Source organism: Mauremys mutica, chromosome 14 (genome assembly GCF_020497125.1).
Source record: "Mauremys mutica isolate MM-2020 ecotype Southern chromosome 14, ASM2049712v1, whole genome shotgun sequence".
Classification (NCBI taxonomy): Eukaryota; Metazoa; Chordata; order Testudines; family Geoemydidae; genus Mauremys; species Mauremys mutica.
This window is the reverse complement of record NC_059085.1, coordinates 20,633,813-20,649,061: the sequence shown is the minus strand read 5'-3', so window position 1 is coordinate 20,649,061 and position 15,249 is coordinate 20,633,813. Positions and strand designations below refer to the sequence as shown.

At 40.5% G+C, this 15,249-nt stretch overlaps 1 protein-coding gene across 9 annotated transcripts in view; it reads right to left on the bottom strand.

Annotated features, from left to right (window-relative positions):
• ZNF423 (zinc finger protein 423) overlaps positions 1–15,249 on the bottom strand; it is a 408,575-nt gene that overhangs the window by 200,499 nt on the left and 192,827 nt on the right. For 7 of the 9 annotated variants that reach the window (XM_044986847.1, XM_044986839.1, XM_044986840.1 and 4 more), the window contains 2 exons: positions 11,729–11,929; positions 7,905–7,985 (listed from right to left, as the gene is read on the bottom strand). In XM_044986847.1, the coding sequence (XP_044842782.1) occupies positions 7,905–7,985; positions 11,729–11,929 (282 nt within the window). The remainder of the gene's footprint in view (positions 1–7,904; positions 7,986–11,728; positions 11,930–15,249) is intronic. The other 2 variants (XM_044986842.1, XM_044986845.1) reach the window with 1 other exon arrangement.

Genomic DNA, 15,249 nt, shown 5'->3' with positions numbered 1-15,249 from the left:
TTAAAGATGAATCTTTAATTAAAGATAATGTCATGTGATGAAACCTCCAGGAATTCATCCAAACGAAGTTGGCAACTCTATCTCAAGATTCAAAGAAGGTGCTCCAGGCATACAGAGCATCATGGAAGAAAGCTCAGAGACAAACATGGGAGAAGAAGACAAATGGGTATTCAAGGCCTGCATCACTGGCAGAGCGACGGGGAAAGGGGCAACACAATAAGAAACAAGAGCAGATGTATAGGGTAGGGAAGAGCAGATGTATAGGGTAGGAGCTTTGAGGAGCCTTGAAAGCCAAAGCAAAAAACTTGAATGTAATCAGGTAGTCAGAATGATGGGCAAGGAAGACAAGACAGGGAAAGCAATTGTGTTTCATGTGGATTGGACAGGAGGCATGTGATAATAGGGTGGCCAGAGAAGAGGAAGCTACAGTAAGCAAGAACTGAGATAATGACGGCCTTGAGAAAAGTAAAGCAAAGAGGTGGATATCAAAGAGAGAGAGCCCCCTGCTGGAATTACAAAGACAATAGGAGGAAGCAGGTGGACCAGCCAAAGACAGCACTCAAGGAACGCACTGGGAGAACCAGGAGAACTCAGTATTACAAAAGTCAAGGTCAGACAAGATGTTGAGGAAGAGATAAGTTTGAGGATCATCATAAATGAATATTAGGAAAAAAAGTGAGGAAGGCACTTCATAAGCTACTTTTTATCTCATATTAGCATACCACAGCAGCATGATAAAGGGTTTTGTTGTTGTTTTAATGCATGCAGATATAACGTTGATTGGTACAATTTCCAAATAAATTCTTTTTGATTGCGATAAATCGCCTGTATTCATAGTTCATTCAAGTCAATGAAATTTGGGTGCCTAACTCCTTTAGAAAATCCATCTGCTAAAAAAGTGGTCCTTTTAAAAGGAATGACAGTCCAGTGATTAGGACCATGCTCCTAGCCTAGGACATCAAGACCTGGGTTCAAGTCCCTGCTCCACCAAAGACTTCCTGTGTGACCCTGGACAACTCACTTAGTGTGTGCCTCAGTTTCCTCTCTATAAAATGGGTATAATAGTGCTTCCCTACCTTACAGGGGTGTAGTCAGGATAAATACATTGAAGATTGTGAAGTGCTCAAATGTACAGGGGGCCATATAAGTATCTAGAATAGACTGAAAATTCCAACCTGCATTTTTTCATTAACTACTGCAAAAGAAAGTATGTAGTAATAAACTAGTAATCTCCATAACCTTGTCTGTCTTGCAATTGCCTTTTTTATTATTAGTGTTAATTTCATAAGTATATTGTTGCTTCCACTAAAGAGGTTCTCAACCACAGTGACTTTAAAAACAAGAGGAAGACTCAGTACAATCATTGCTAGGAAAAGGAATGACTCCTGAAAATGCACTGTCACGCTGTACAAGACAGCTGAGATGGACTCTGATAACAAGATTGGATGGCAAAGCAGGAAGTGGAAATGAGGTCTAGAGCCTTTCACCACCAGATTACCAGTTCAAATCCAGCCCAAATTGCCTGAATGTTGTTACTATAAAATGGATGAGTTTGATGGTCTCAGACTAGTCCTCAATGGACATAAGTTCACACTTAAAACAAGGTACAACTACACTAACTGGTACCCTAGTTGCCAGAAGCCAGATGTGGCTCCCCTCTACAGGCAGTCCCTCCAGGTGAGGGATTGAGGCAAAGTGATGGGAGAGTTTGTACTACTGCAACCCATGCTGTAATGACTCTCTCGGTAGGGAGAAGAATCCAGTCTCCGGGGATATCACTCCAGCACCTCCCACCAGTAGTGATTCACATAAAAAGAGTTTTTAAAAAGCAAAAAAATTCCTGGTTGAAAAAGAAGGTGGTTCAATGGAAGTGAAAGAAGAGAAAGGGGTAAAAAAGTAACCAAAAAAGGTAATAAGAAAAGGGCTTGTCTATACTACTCCACAGTTTGGACAATGGGGCAGGAACAGCAGTGTGCACTGAAGTGCGGCACTGTAACTCCCCCGTGTGGATGCTGTGGGCACAGATTAAAAGGTTCCTAGTTTGCATTAATGTAATCCTATTTGAAGAGGATTACATTTATTCAAACTAGGAATCTTTTAATCTGTGCCCGCAGTGACCACACAGGCCAGTAGCAGGGCAGCATTTTGGTGCACCCTGCTAGTCATGCCTCCATAGTTCAAAGTGCAGAACGTAGACAAGCCCAGAGACAGTTAGGGAACAGTAAAAGAAAAGAAAGGCCCAGAGACGACTGAGGAGGTATTTGTTATGGGGCACACACAGGAAATGAAACTGCAGAGCCCAAGTCTTGCCCAGTCTCCTCCAGCTGGGCTACTTCATTCCATTCCCACTGACTTCAAAACACTTCGGCCTCTTATACACCCCATGGAAAAGATAGGAGGCAGCAGAGGTTTCCTCAAAGCAGGGTGCAGTGAACACCAGGCTGGAAGCTGGCAAAAAAACCGTATCAGGCAGCCCCTAAAGGCTAGCATCAAGGGCAAGCTGAGCTCTGAGTTCCTTAAACTCAGAAGTCACTAAAGAGGATGCTCTAGCTAACCACCTGAAAGCTGGGCATCTGAAGATGACCAAGCCATGCTGGCTAGTTTCCCTTAAGCCAGCCGGCACTGGGGGGAGGCTGCATTCTGGCTTCCCCATGCCTGGAGCACAGTGAACAACATGCCAGCTGTGTCTGCAGACAAGCCAAGTTTAATGAGGCTACAACAAAAGCATTCACATGTCTACTACCGAGTATCTATGTTTTTTGCTACAGCTAGTCAAAGAAAAGAAGGCAATTTTTTGAAAACGTTCATACGTTTTCTCCTCCATCTTTTTGCTGAAATTTCAAAGTTTGAAAAATTTTCTGACCATTTTTACTTTTTACTCTCAAAGACACTAACCTGAGAAAGGTTTTTTCCCTCAGCATTTTTTATGAAAAAACTGTGCTCTGTGATGAATGCATGAAATACACTACTAGTTGCTTTTCTTCTTAGTAAATATTGAAGACTTAATTGTGACTCTTGCTGTGAAGACAGAGAGAACCTTTCTGTCCCCCCCAGTGCTCCCACACAGAGGAAGGTATAATCCATCTCCCACTAGTGGGGAGATGGCCATAGCCCCACCATTTCCCCCATGCTAGGACAGACATGCTAGTGTTTACTGCTGCTCTAGTGTTAAGAGGACATAGTTTATCTGCTCGCTGTTTTACAGACAATGTCAATTTGGCAGTAACCCATAACAGTTCTCTATTTATAACATGTCTCAAGTCTCCCACTCTTTTTTGCGAGGAACAGGGGGAGAACTGAACAGAAGGATTGTGGCAAGACAACCCTCAGACCAGATCTGCTTGAACTCCGCCAATCTGGTTTCAGCATAGAAACTGCACTAACTGCACTGATTGGTGATTTCCTGGTGATGAATGCAGATCAAGTGGCCATGCTGATTTCTTTAGCTCTGTCAGGTACCTTCAATACCATACATTACGAGATATTTTTACACATCTGCAGTCCCTAGCAGGAATAGATGGAGTTGCTCTTGAGTGGCTCCAATTCTCTCTTTCTTTCTGAGAGTAAAAGCAGTAGTGGGCAGCTGCTCAGAGCTCTCTCACGTGGGGTATTACATGGTTCAGTCTAGTCATTCACATTGTCAGAAGAGTATATGAAGTCGTTAGGAGACGGGATAAGATGCCTTCAGAATGCTGAAGACAAGCAGATCTGTGTCTCAATTTCATTGCTCTGCTCTGGTTGAGACAGGGGGTTGGATAAGGGCAATCTACCCGAAGCTCAATCCAGACAAGACTGAGGGACAGTTAGGAGGCTGGAGAAAGAAATTAGGAGAAAATATTGAATACTCTATTTGCTCCCTTGGTTGGGAGGGTACACCTGCCATTCTTCACTCACGTTTGCATTTTGAAGATTGTGTAAGACCACAGCAAATCTAGATCATCAGGGAGCAGTTATGGCCAAAACTGGTTTCTCCCATCAGCACTTGACAAGTAAGGCACAGCCTTTACTTTGGAATGTGAACCCTGCTATAGTAATCCAGCTTTTGACAATTTGAGACAACTACCATGTGCTCTCCATGGAGCTAACAGAATAGAGTTTAAGACCACTTGAAAACATAAGTTAGCACAGAAAGTAGCTTCTGTTGGTCAAAGGGTGCTTCCCACTGGAAACATGATTGTCTGTACACAGTCCTGATTGACTTATTTTTTGACTTGAGCTTTAAAGTATCAGTTGTCATCAGTGAACGGTTTGGACCTTGCTTACCTGAAAGACATCCACTACTGTCTGCAAGAGATACTCTGACACAGCTGCCATCAGTGATTCTGGAACTCACTTATTCCCAAAGATTCCCTCTCTCTTATTCCCAAATATTTATTATTCATTTAAGTGTATAAAACAACCAAAACTAATCACTCGATGAGTACCTGTTCTGTTCATTCCCTCTGGGGCACTTGGCATTGGCAAATGTTGGCAGACAGGATATTGGGCTAGATGGACCTTTGGTCCGACCCAGGATGGCCGTTCTTATGTTATGTTCTAATGTGCCCCCAATTCAGGCTTAGGTAGGGTGACCAAACATCCCAATATTATCGGGACTGTCCGGATCTTAGGGGCTTTGTCTTATGTATGCAACTATTACTGGCCCTTCCCCTGGAAAAAAAAGTGTCACGATTTTTCACACTTACTATCTGGTCACCATGGGCTTAGGGCACCATTCCCTCCCATAATGTAATTAACAATCAACAAAGCAGATAACATAAAAATAAAAACTCTCCAGCCAGTGCTAATCTTTAAAAGTCTCCCATAAGAGGACGGGGGGACCTTACAAAAGGCCTTTCGTAGCATTACACAACCGCCCCTCCAACCCTTCCTAAGATGCCCCAGAGAAAAGATGGGCCCAGCAGAATGTTCATCAAGTAAACAGATCAGGGCTCTAGCCGAGCTCGGTGGGGAAGTGATTTCCAGAGTCAATGGGCCTTCACAAAGAACATCCTGCCAGTAGTTCTCTTTCATTAATATTGAGAGAGCTTCGGCTCAAGTGATTCTGCTGATCGCAAGGGCAGAAGCATGACCTGAGGACAGAGGTGGTCTTTTGGGTAGCCTGGTATCAAACCATTAAGAGCTTTTAAGATCAATTCCAACACCCACCTGCAAACTCACAGGCAACCAGTGCAGTACCCAGAACACCACAGGTATGTGCTCTCTGAGTGAAACCTTGTTTAATAGGTACATTCTGCACCCATCTTCATTCTGGTTGATTGCTTTGTATTTTGTGGGCTGCGGTCACTGGTGCGGATGGGTTGGTTGTGATATTTTGTTTTATCTATATCCTTTTAAATGTATGCACCACTGCCTAGAGTTATGGACAGGCAATTTTTTTAAAAAAGATAAATAAATCGGTATTAAAAAATAAATAATTCCTTATTGAAGTTCCATACAATCAAGCTAACACATCCTACCAATATTTCCAGCTCAAATGACTGGCCCTCATTGGACCCTATGATGAAAAAACAAGGTAAAAGGACTTTGCTCGTGTGAAAATGAGCTACAGCACATTTAAAGTGTAGTGAAGACATTACCATCCCTAAGAAGAGTTTGAGTAACCAGGCCATCCACCTAGCCAGACCATCACCAGTTATTTCTGGCTCTACCAGGGTTGACAGGAGTACTAAACATAGCTCATTATTCCCACTACTTATATGGAATCATGCAGGCCACAAAACTCTTTATTTGTGAGAACAATACTCCATTCTTCCCTTTGCCCCAGGATGTTCACCTGAGGGACCCACCACAGAGATCCCATCTGCGATGCACTGTGTGGTGGGCATGAGGCGCTCTTGTATGGGCTCTCCCCTGCTTTGCTGCCCGCACACTTGTGCAGCAGGAGGCATTATTTCTGCTGCCTTTGACCTTATAAGCCTGAGTAAACTGCTCTAGAATTTGGCCCGTCACGGTGAACAATCCTAATTTTAGGTTCAAATGTATCACCATCCCACCCTTTTACAGTCAATTGGCAGCACTGCTACAGACCCAGAAAATCAACATTACAGAAAATGCTGAAGAAACAATTTCCAAATCATTTTAGCATCCTCCACTACTCCCTTTCCTATGCAATAGCCTACAGTTTGAGTCTATGTCCCAGACCTGGACCCGGCCAGACTGTATGGTAATGCCACCTACCTTCAACTGCAGAAAGGTTCTCGGGACCGCTGGAAAGCAACACCATCAGGAATCATAACATTTTGCAAAGCTTTTATAAACATTCCTAATTCATTAAATACTACACTAGGACAACCTTCGGACTGAGAGATTCCTATATGGGCACATACATATACTCTGAAACCCCCCCACCCCCGCATCCTTAAACAGAACCACACCACATGTCCCTCTGGCACACTGAATGAGTGAAAATCTTACAAGTTCTAGTTTGAATATACTTAAGCAGCAGCTCAAGAAACATATTTCACAGTAAGCTCAACTAAACTGCTGATACTTCAAAGGTTAGCATATGCGTTATTTATCATCAGATTTGTAACTGAGTTTTTGCTCAGTTCCAGCTGCAGATTCAGACACTGCAATACTTTTTATGTAATGTAGTAAAGAATATTAAAGAGATGGTTACATTTCACTGTGGATTTAAACAGGAAGCTGGAGGGGGCTGGTGCCACATTGGCAGAGTAACTTACTAATGTGCTTTTTATAGGAGTCCTGAAAAGAACTTCTTCAAAGTCTGAATGAAAACCAGCCCCATACACTTAAATAATATCTGTGTAACAGGAATCAGTTATGCTAGACCCTCAGATATTCCAGCCAGAACTCAGCCTAAGAATATCTTGGCACTTCAAGTGAGAAGTGGAGCACCCTCAACACTGACTTCTTAGAACCTCACAGAATGAGGCTCCTTTCATTCCTACAGTGGTAGTGTGAAAAGTCAATCAGACTGTATTTTGTATTCCTATTCCAGTGAACGCATGTACAGAATACAGGGACAAACACAAAATGCCTAGTCATCAAGGACAGCAGAGGCTGACCCGGCACATTATTATCTTCTGTATACCCGTTATCTGGAGGTGTTATTGCCTGCAACAAAAAAGTTTGTGCTAACAGCCCTTCAAGCAACATGATGATAAACATTTAACTGTCCCAGTGCCCACTTTCACATCCTTATGCTGAGAAGTGAGCACTCTAAGGGAAGACATTTGTTGCTACACTGTTTGGCAATGTTGCCAGGGTTTTACTGGTGCCAATTTTAATGCGGAAAGCAGGAAAAATGAATTTCAGCACCACACACATACAAAAAGGAAATCTATTACCTTTTACTTTAAAACACTAGCCAGGTTAACAGAAAGCAACTGGGTTCTGGGAAAGGAAAGAGCACTCAGACTGAATCACAACATAGTAATTAGGGCCAGTAGGTCATTAAAGCCACAGCTGTATAAACTAGGGGTGTAATTAACTTTCTATACTGCTTTTACACAACAGCATTTCAGTTTCTTCTGTGAAGGGGGGTGGGGGGAAATCAGTAATATTAAAAAAGAAAAGAAAAATAACCTCTGAAATGCCAATCAAGTGCAGCAAACCATTGTATATTTTGCATGGGGGAGGGAAGCATGTAAGAAGTGTATTTTTTAAGTATGAAATACAAAGTACTACATAAGAATTATATTCATGAGATGTAATCAGAAGGTTTGCAAGCTGCCATATAGTGGCTGTTGGGTGAGCTTCCTGTATATACAGTTGCAAGGCAATTACTGTTCTCTGTAGAAGGTAAATACAAGAAAATGAAAAATTATACACTAGCATGAAACAGTTACAATACCTCATTTAAAATGTAAGCCTAGTGAACAAGTTACAGGGCATTAAAAGGAGCAACTGCAAGACTTTAATTATAAACTAGTTCCTACCGTACAGTAGTTTAGAAAAATCAGCCGCTTCCAAGCTGGCAATTTCCATATATAGCTCTGCTGCTGTTTGAAACAGACAACCTGTAAAGTTATCAACAACAGAAGAGGACCTCATGAAATGCTCAAGGACCCCAATGTAACCTACTACTGTCCAGTTCATTGATGTGCTAATGTGCTAAAAAATACTCCATATTCAGTTGAGAAACTGAAAAGAAGGAGAGTAATCTACAAATGGACACTGACCATGGGGGAGGGCGGCGTGGGAGGGGAATATGGGTGAAGGAGGCAAAAATAAAGGGAAGCTGGAGCTGTATTTTTAATCTGAGAAAAGTGCTAAAATCCTGAAAAGGAAATCATGCATGCGGATAAACAACGACAGAATCACACATACACACATAGCAAAGCTTGTCTCAGTCACTTTTCATCAGATAAGAAATAACAGCATCAGCCAAAAACAAAGGTACACTGCTGAATAGTTGCTTGATGCATGCGGCTTTTGCTGCTGGCCAGAGGGGACATGGTGATTTGTAAATCTAGGTTTGAATTATATTATTGTCAACAATCCAAAGTATAACAGCAATGGTCAAAAAATATTTGTTTTCGCAAAAAGGATTGGCAAGTCTGTCATGGGTGCCAATACTTAGTTATCTCTAAGTAAGAGGGGGGGGGAATTAATTTTAAAACCTGAAGACATCTAATGATATGCTCAGCAGTCGCATTCATTTTGGAAGGCATTTTTAGAACTGCCTTCTAATTGGCTTAAGGATCATTTCCAAGGTCTGACTTCTTAATTGGTTTTTTGGAGGGAGGAAGAGAAGGAACATGATGCCACCTCTCTGGAAGTTGCCCCCACTTAAACCCATTTCAGAATCCTGGTAGAAACTCCAAATCTATAACTTACAATCACAGACATCAGGCAAGAGTAATAGGCATAAAAGGCACCTAATTCTGTCAGAAAGAGAAAATCTACTTGTCACTGACATCAAAAAGAAAACCACATATTTATGCTACAAGAAATGTCTACATTTCAATGATGCTTTGTCCTGAAAGAAACAAGTTTGAAGTACATGAAAAGGCAAAGGGGAAAAAATGGCTGTTTGCTACTTCCTTCCATGTCAAATAAGGTGCTTTCAAAGTGTATTATAACTTTAGTGTACTGTAATGAATTTCTAAGGGATTCCAATGAAATAGATGTTTTTTCCTATTCTTTGGAGTGATCTCACCTAATCTTGCAATACTCCTGAGTTGCAAGGTCTTCCTAACTTCAGTATCCCACAGGAAGTCATTAGTTATGTTCTATTACCACCCTCGTAATATTAGCAGCACAAATATTGCCTGTATTGATCTGGACCCACATACACTACTGAAAACATTGCTTCAGATTAAGATATGAAATCCTTACTTGCCAAGAGACAGACACTACATTACAATCTTGTATGTTAGGCACTACAAATAAAAGAAGTGGAGTATATCAAAGGACACTATCATGTAGCTTTTTTTATAGGGTAGTATTTTTAACACATCCTATTTTCTAATGCTGAAAGATTTTTACCCTGATCATCTTCTGTTGAATTTGTCCCCATAGATTTGTTTTCGCTGTTCTTTAAATGAAACATTTTTACTTTTGTCAAACAACTTAGGGCTTGTCTACACTTGAAACTTGTTTCTGATTAAGGTAGAATACAAATTTAAAGTGCAATAGCTATTCCTGAAGAATAGCCTAACTTCCAGAATAAGAGCATCCACACACGGAGTTAACCAAGGACAGTTAACCAGGAACAATTCCATGTGTCCTTCTACAGTGCCTTTTGATGCCAAAATGTCTTCCCTTTTGTACCAATGTCATGTACGAAGACAGAACAGTCATGAATAATATTAACTGCAATTCAGAAGTCAGGAGTTGGAGTACAGTGATATACAGTGTTATGGTAGGTCCCACAAAAATACACAATTTATTTTTATTCTCACTAATGAAATTGTAAATTTTTGAATAAATTAAAATTGGGCCCTGAAAATATTGACACTAAACAATGTCATTTTCTTTTTAGATATTTTGGGCCACATTTTTAAGCCCATTTTTATGAGCAAAGGAATATGCTCCCCTTCAAGTGGCTGCTTTTGCACTTAAGACACTGCTCTAACAGGACTTTACACATGTTCAGCATCTTTGAACATTTGCCTGTCTTCATTTTGAGTGTATAAACGGCTGTCTCAGCTATGCGCCTCTGCCTTCCTTTTCGGAAGTTGTGGTCTTCAACAATGTTCATGTAGTTTTCAGCTACTCCTTCCAGGCAGTCAGGTATGAATGAACAATGTCATCCACACACTATCAATGCTTCAGTGCATGTTAAAGAATCCCTGCATCACTACTACCGTGGCTATCAGCCTGTGGGTAGTAACCTTGAGGGAGATTGTCTGAAGGTTTTGATGGGGTCTCAGGTTTGCTCCCTAGCCTCTGCCCAATACTGGCAGAACAAGAACTGCGCTGATTCTAGGCATATTTAGGAGGCAGGGCAGGAAGCGAAGGAATCAGTACTTGAGAAAGATTTAAGATTGCAATCCCTGTCCACCTGCAGCACAGGAGAGAACTTACCATCCCTCCCAGCAGGCAGAAATGGGTAAAAGAAGGAACTCACTTTTCCAAATAGCCTAATAGGGCAAGGAAAAGAGCTACAGGCCTGGGTTCAAGACAGCCCAACCATAAGCCCCATGAAGTATCATAGGAACAAAGGGCAGACTAAACTAACGTATCTGGGAAGCTGCGGGTATCTCAACCTATCTGATACATTTATAGTAGCATTATTTTTAGTTGTGCCCAGCTGGGAGCAGTGGAGGGAGGAGGAGACACGACACAAACTATTTATCAGACAAATGAAGGAGGCCAGGGGCGGAAGATGCTCTTGGGAGGAAGATGACTGAGGGTCTGGGGATCGACCTGCAGGAGAGAGGAAGCTTCCCTCTGTGGCTGATGACCTAGCCAGTCTCCCCACAGAAGAACTGGCACAAAAGATCTTTGATGTGTCTTGTGGGGAAAAGTGATGGTTGAATATTGCATTCTGGGAAGGATAAGGATGGAGACCTTTAATCTCATGAACATGCTCTGTCTCACTGTCCTAATATCTTTTTTTACATCTTTGGTTAGACCCGCAAAGATATTTACTGTAGGCAATAATATCAGTTTAACATGATCTGTAGAATACCTGCTGGTTTCCCTGTCATAGAAAGTGTCATGTAAGAGCAATATATGTTGCAATTGTTCACATCAATGCTCTGAGCTCATTCTCTCTTTTCAGAAAATAAAATCAAGATCGGTTTTGATGACACCCATCACCATCTCTTAAACTTCAAAAGGAAATGCAATAATGACCCATTAAGCAGTAGTATAGCCCTTGTTTAGCACGGGATTACAAATCTCATCCTAAAACTTAATCTCAGAAATTGTCATGTCCACTTAAGGTGGTCAGAGGACTTTAGAGTCTCTCTTCCCTAGTATTTTGCACACTTAAATCATTTAACTTTGAACTAACCAACCTTCCTCCATTTGAAGGGAGGGAAAAAAACAGTCTACAACTTTTAGAGCTAATAAAAAACGACAACATTTTTGTCTAGCATAATTACTGACAGATTCCAATTGGAAAGCTGTTGCTTTTATTTTAATTTTATTAAAGAAGTGAACAAAGGCTACCCAAGGCACCACAATAAAATTACATTAACTGTAAAATTACATTATTAATTCTTTAATCTCACTTGAGGCCTCAAGCTGTTGCTATGTCCAATTACCCAGCTAACCACCTGTCAGAATTGTAAAGCTAGTTTAACATTACCTCCAGGACAGTGGTGTGCCCTATGTTCAGTCAGGTCTGCCAGCGAATCGAAGTCCTGCTGACAGTTATCGCAGGTGTAAATTGACTCATCCTCCATGTCTTCATCTTCCTCATTTCTCTCTTCCTGACTCGTCACGCTGTTCCTCTCTTCCAAGGCCCGGCTGTCCTTCACCTCATTCTCCAGCTCTCCTCCTAGGCCTCCTGCCAAGAGGAAGAATATACTCCACTGTAAGTTTTAATGGTCTGAGGAAAAAAATTTAAAGAAATGGTCTTGCATCTATTAGATACATTTAATTACCCTAGCTCTCACTTCACATTATTCCTGACACTTCTCATTATATTAATATGGTTTTTGTATCATGCAGTGTAACAACTCTCAATTGTATTCTTTAATACTTGGTGTGAATCCTCCAAAGATACTTTCTTCTAATCTTCTTTAGTGTGTGTATGGTAGGAACCTCTAGGTCTCCATCATACCAACTGTGACGTTGTGCAGTCTATATGGTTTTATAAAAATGTAATAAGTGAATATAATGTAACTGAGATATGCTTCATGCAAAAGGTCTCTTGTAAGGTATCATTACAAAGCTTATAATCTACTGAGTGTAATCATCCTATTTGTATAAATGTACCACTCTTGTATCTGAAACTAGAAATATGAAATATAACTCTGAGGGCCTATTGTATTTATGTAAAGTGTGGGCCATTAATGGTGGTTTGGAATCTTGATGACTCCCATTAACTAGGACCATTGTCTCCAAATCGCTGTGTTTTACCTGTAAGTCTTCCTGTATACATGTGTGCTGGCAAGTGGGTAATGAAGTCTTACAGTGACATGTTATCATGTCACCTGAACTGGAATCCATCTTTAACCTAGTGCCTTTCCATTGAGAAGGAGGGAGTGGGAACTCAGAGAGGGACAAAAGGATTCCCGCCTTATGCAAAAGATATATAAAGGGGTGGAAGAGAACAAAGGAGGAGAGGAGCAATCATGAAGAATCCCCTAGCTACCACCTTGCTGGAGGATTCTCTGCACCTTGAGGTCTTTAAACCACGATTTGAGGACTTCAATAACTCAGACATAGGTTAGGGCTTTGGTACAGGAGTGGGTGGGTGAGATTCTGTGGCCTGCGTTGTGCAGGAGGTCAGACTAGATGATCATAATGGTCTCTTCTGACCTTAAAGTCTATGAGTCTATGAGTAAGCTGGAACAAGAGCTGTACCAGGGGAAAGAATTGTGCCCAGGCCCGGAAGGTGTCCAGTCTGAGGAAAAAAAAAACTTACTGAAGCATCTCTAAGGGTGAGATTATCTGTATTTAGTTTGATTAGACACAGATTTGAGTGTTTTATTTTATTTCGCTTGGTGACTTACTGTGTTCTGTCCGTTACTACTTGGAACCACTTAAATCCTATTTTCCGTATTTAATAAAATCACTTTTTACTTATTAATTAACCCAAAGTATGCATTAATACATGGCGGAGCAAACAACTGTGCAGATCTCTCTATCAGAGTTATAGAGGGCGAGAAATTTATCAGTTTACCCTGCATAAGCTTTATACAGGGTAAAACAGATTTATTTGGGTTTAGACCCCATTAGGAGTTGGGCATCTGAGTGCTAAAGACAAGCACACTTCTGTGAGCTGTTTTCAGGTAAAGCTGCAGCTTTTGGGCAAGTAATTCAGACCCTGGGTCTTTGTTGGAGCAGATGGGAGTGTCTGGCTCAGCAAGACAGGGTGCTGGAGTCCTGAGCTGGCAGGGAAAACAGGAGCAGAGGTAGTCTTGGCACATCAGTTGGCAGCTCCCAGGGGGGTTTCTGTGATCCAACCCGTCACACCAACCTGTTGGCATGTCATCATTTGAAGCAGATTCACAGCACATTACAAACTTGCAAGATTAATTCTTGACTGTTAAGAAAAGTTAAGTGCTGGATTTTAATTCTTTAATTCCCTCCACCCCACCCCCCAAAAAAACCAATCTTCAAGCATCACCAAGAAAAAAATATCTGTTTTAAGGCCCCCATACCTATTTATCTTCTGGTATGTGAGTAGTTCCACTAGACCTGAGCTAACCCAAGTCAATTTGCTAGGCAGACATGCTTTGAATTCTAGTTGTCGGGTTAACATTATAGTATTTGATATTCAGATTTCATGGATATTCTTTATTTTAAATTGTGATCCAAATTTAGGAAAATGGAAATGTTAAGGGAAAGGAATTTGTTTTCAGAATAAACTGCAAGTTTAAAAAAGAGATATAATTATGGACCTGCTTCTCTTTTCACTTACACCAGTGTAAGTCAGGATTAAATCCATTGCCATCAATGGAAATGACCCAGTGTAAAACTGGTCTAATGGAGCTAAGAATCAGCCTCTCCTGCTACATAGTGTCTTTAATACCAAAATGCAGTATGCAAAGAGCATGTTCAAATAATGCTATTAGACTGGTTTGCCTATTTTCCTCCTTGCATTCATCTGAAACTCTGTTTTAATAAAGTGTGTGGACTGTAAAGAATCATTATAAAACTGAACCTGAAGCACAAACTGCCATAAAAAACTGAATTCACAGAATCTTCTATTAGAAGTTCCAAGTTGTTCATTGTCTGAACTGATATGACAGAAACTAGTTTGTTAAACAGGATTGAGGGTATCTCTTCTTGAACCAATTTTTTAATGAGATGTTATAAAGTTGTTGGGTTGTTTGTTTTTTTAAATTATGAAGGAAATACCAGTGATTATACAGATCAAATCGTTTCTCATATGGGATTGGATTCAAAGAGATTAATGCCAACCAATACAGAAAAAATGAAACTAAACTGAGAAATACAATTTATTCAGGATGAAAGCTAGGAACTGTAAGCACTTCAATCCATATATATATAAAGTTAGTAGGGTTCTATTACTGCCATCCATTGAAAACACACATTTTCAAACATCTGCACTGAACACAATCGTGTAAATCAAAGGTGTAAACTGTTCTGCAGTTTTCCATGGAGCACTCATAGCATGACATACCCTTCAGACTGCACAGGAAATATTAAAAATCAATGCTTTTGCTTGTGGTGCATGTAGCGTCTCTCAACAATTAAATGATCTACACATTTTCAGGATCTTTTGCTGTCAGTTTACACAGATATTTGCAATAGAAAACATTCATTAAAAGCTACCTATTATATTCATCTAATGAAAACAGATCTACCACTAGTGCAGTGGTAATGAATTTAAGGGTTTGGTAACAAGAGAAATTATTCAGCAAGTTCTTTACATTGTAAGCCATTGTTTGGATTATGTTTATTCAGTAAAGTACTGTTCTCTGAATCGCATACTTCACAACCTCTTCCTTTAGTAACAATGTATTGTAGGGGGAAAAAACCTACTTCTGGTCCTCTCTGAACTGGTACCTACCCAAATATACATTTAAGGCTATGATAGCTTTGCTTTACCTAACACATAATTTAATGTATATATTCAAATTATCGTTTTCATTTTGTCATATTTACTTAACACATCTTTTTACAATCTCTCAT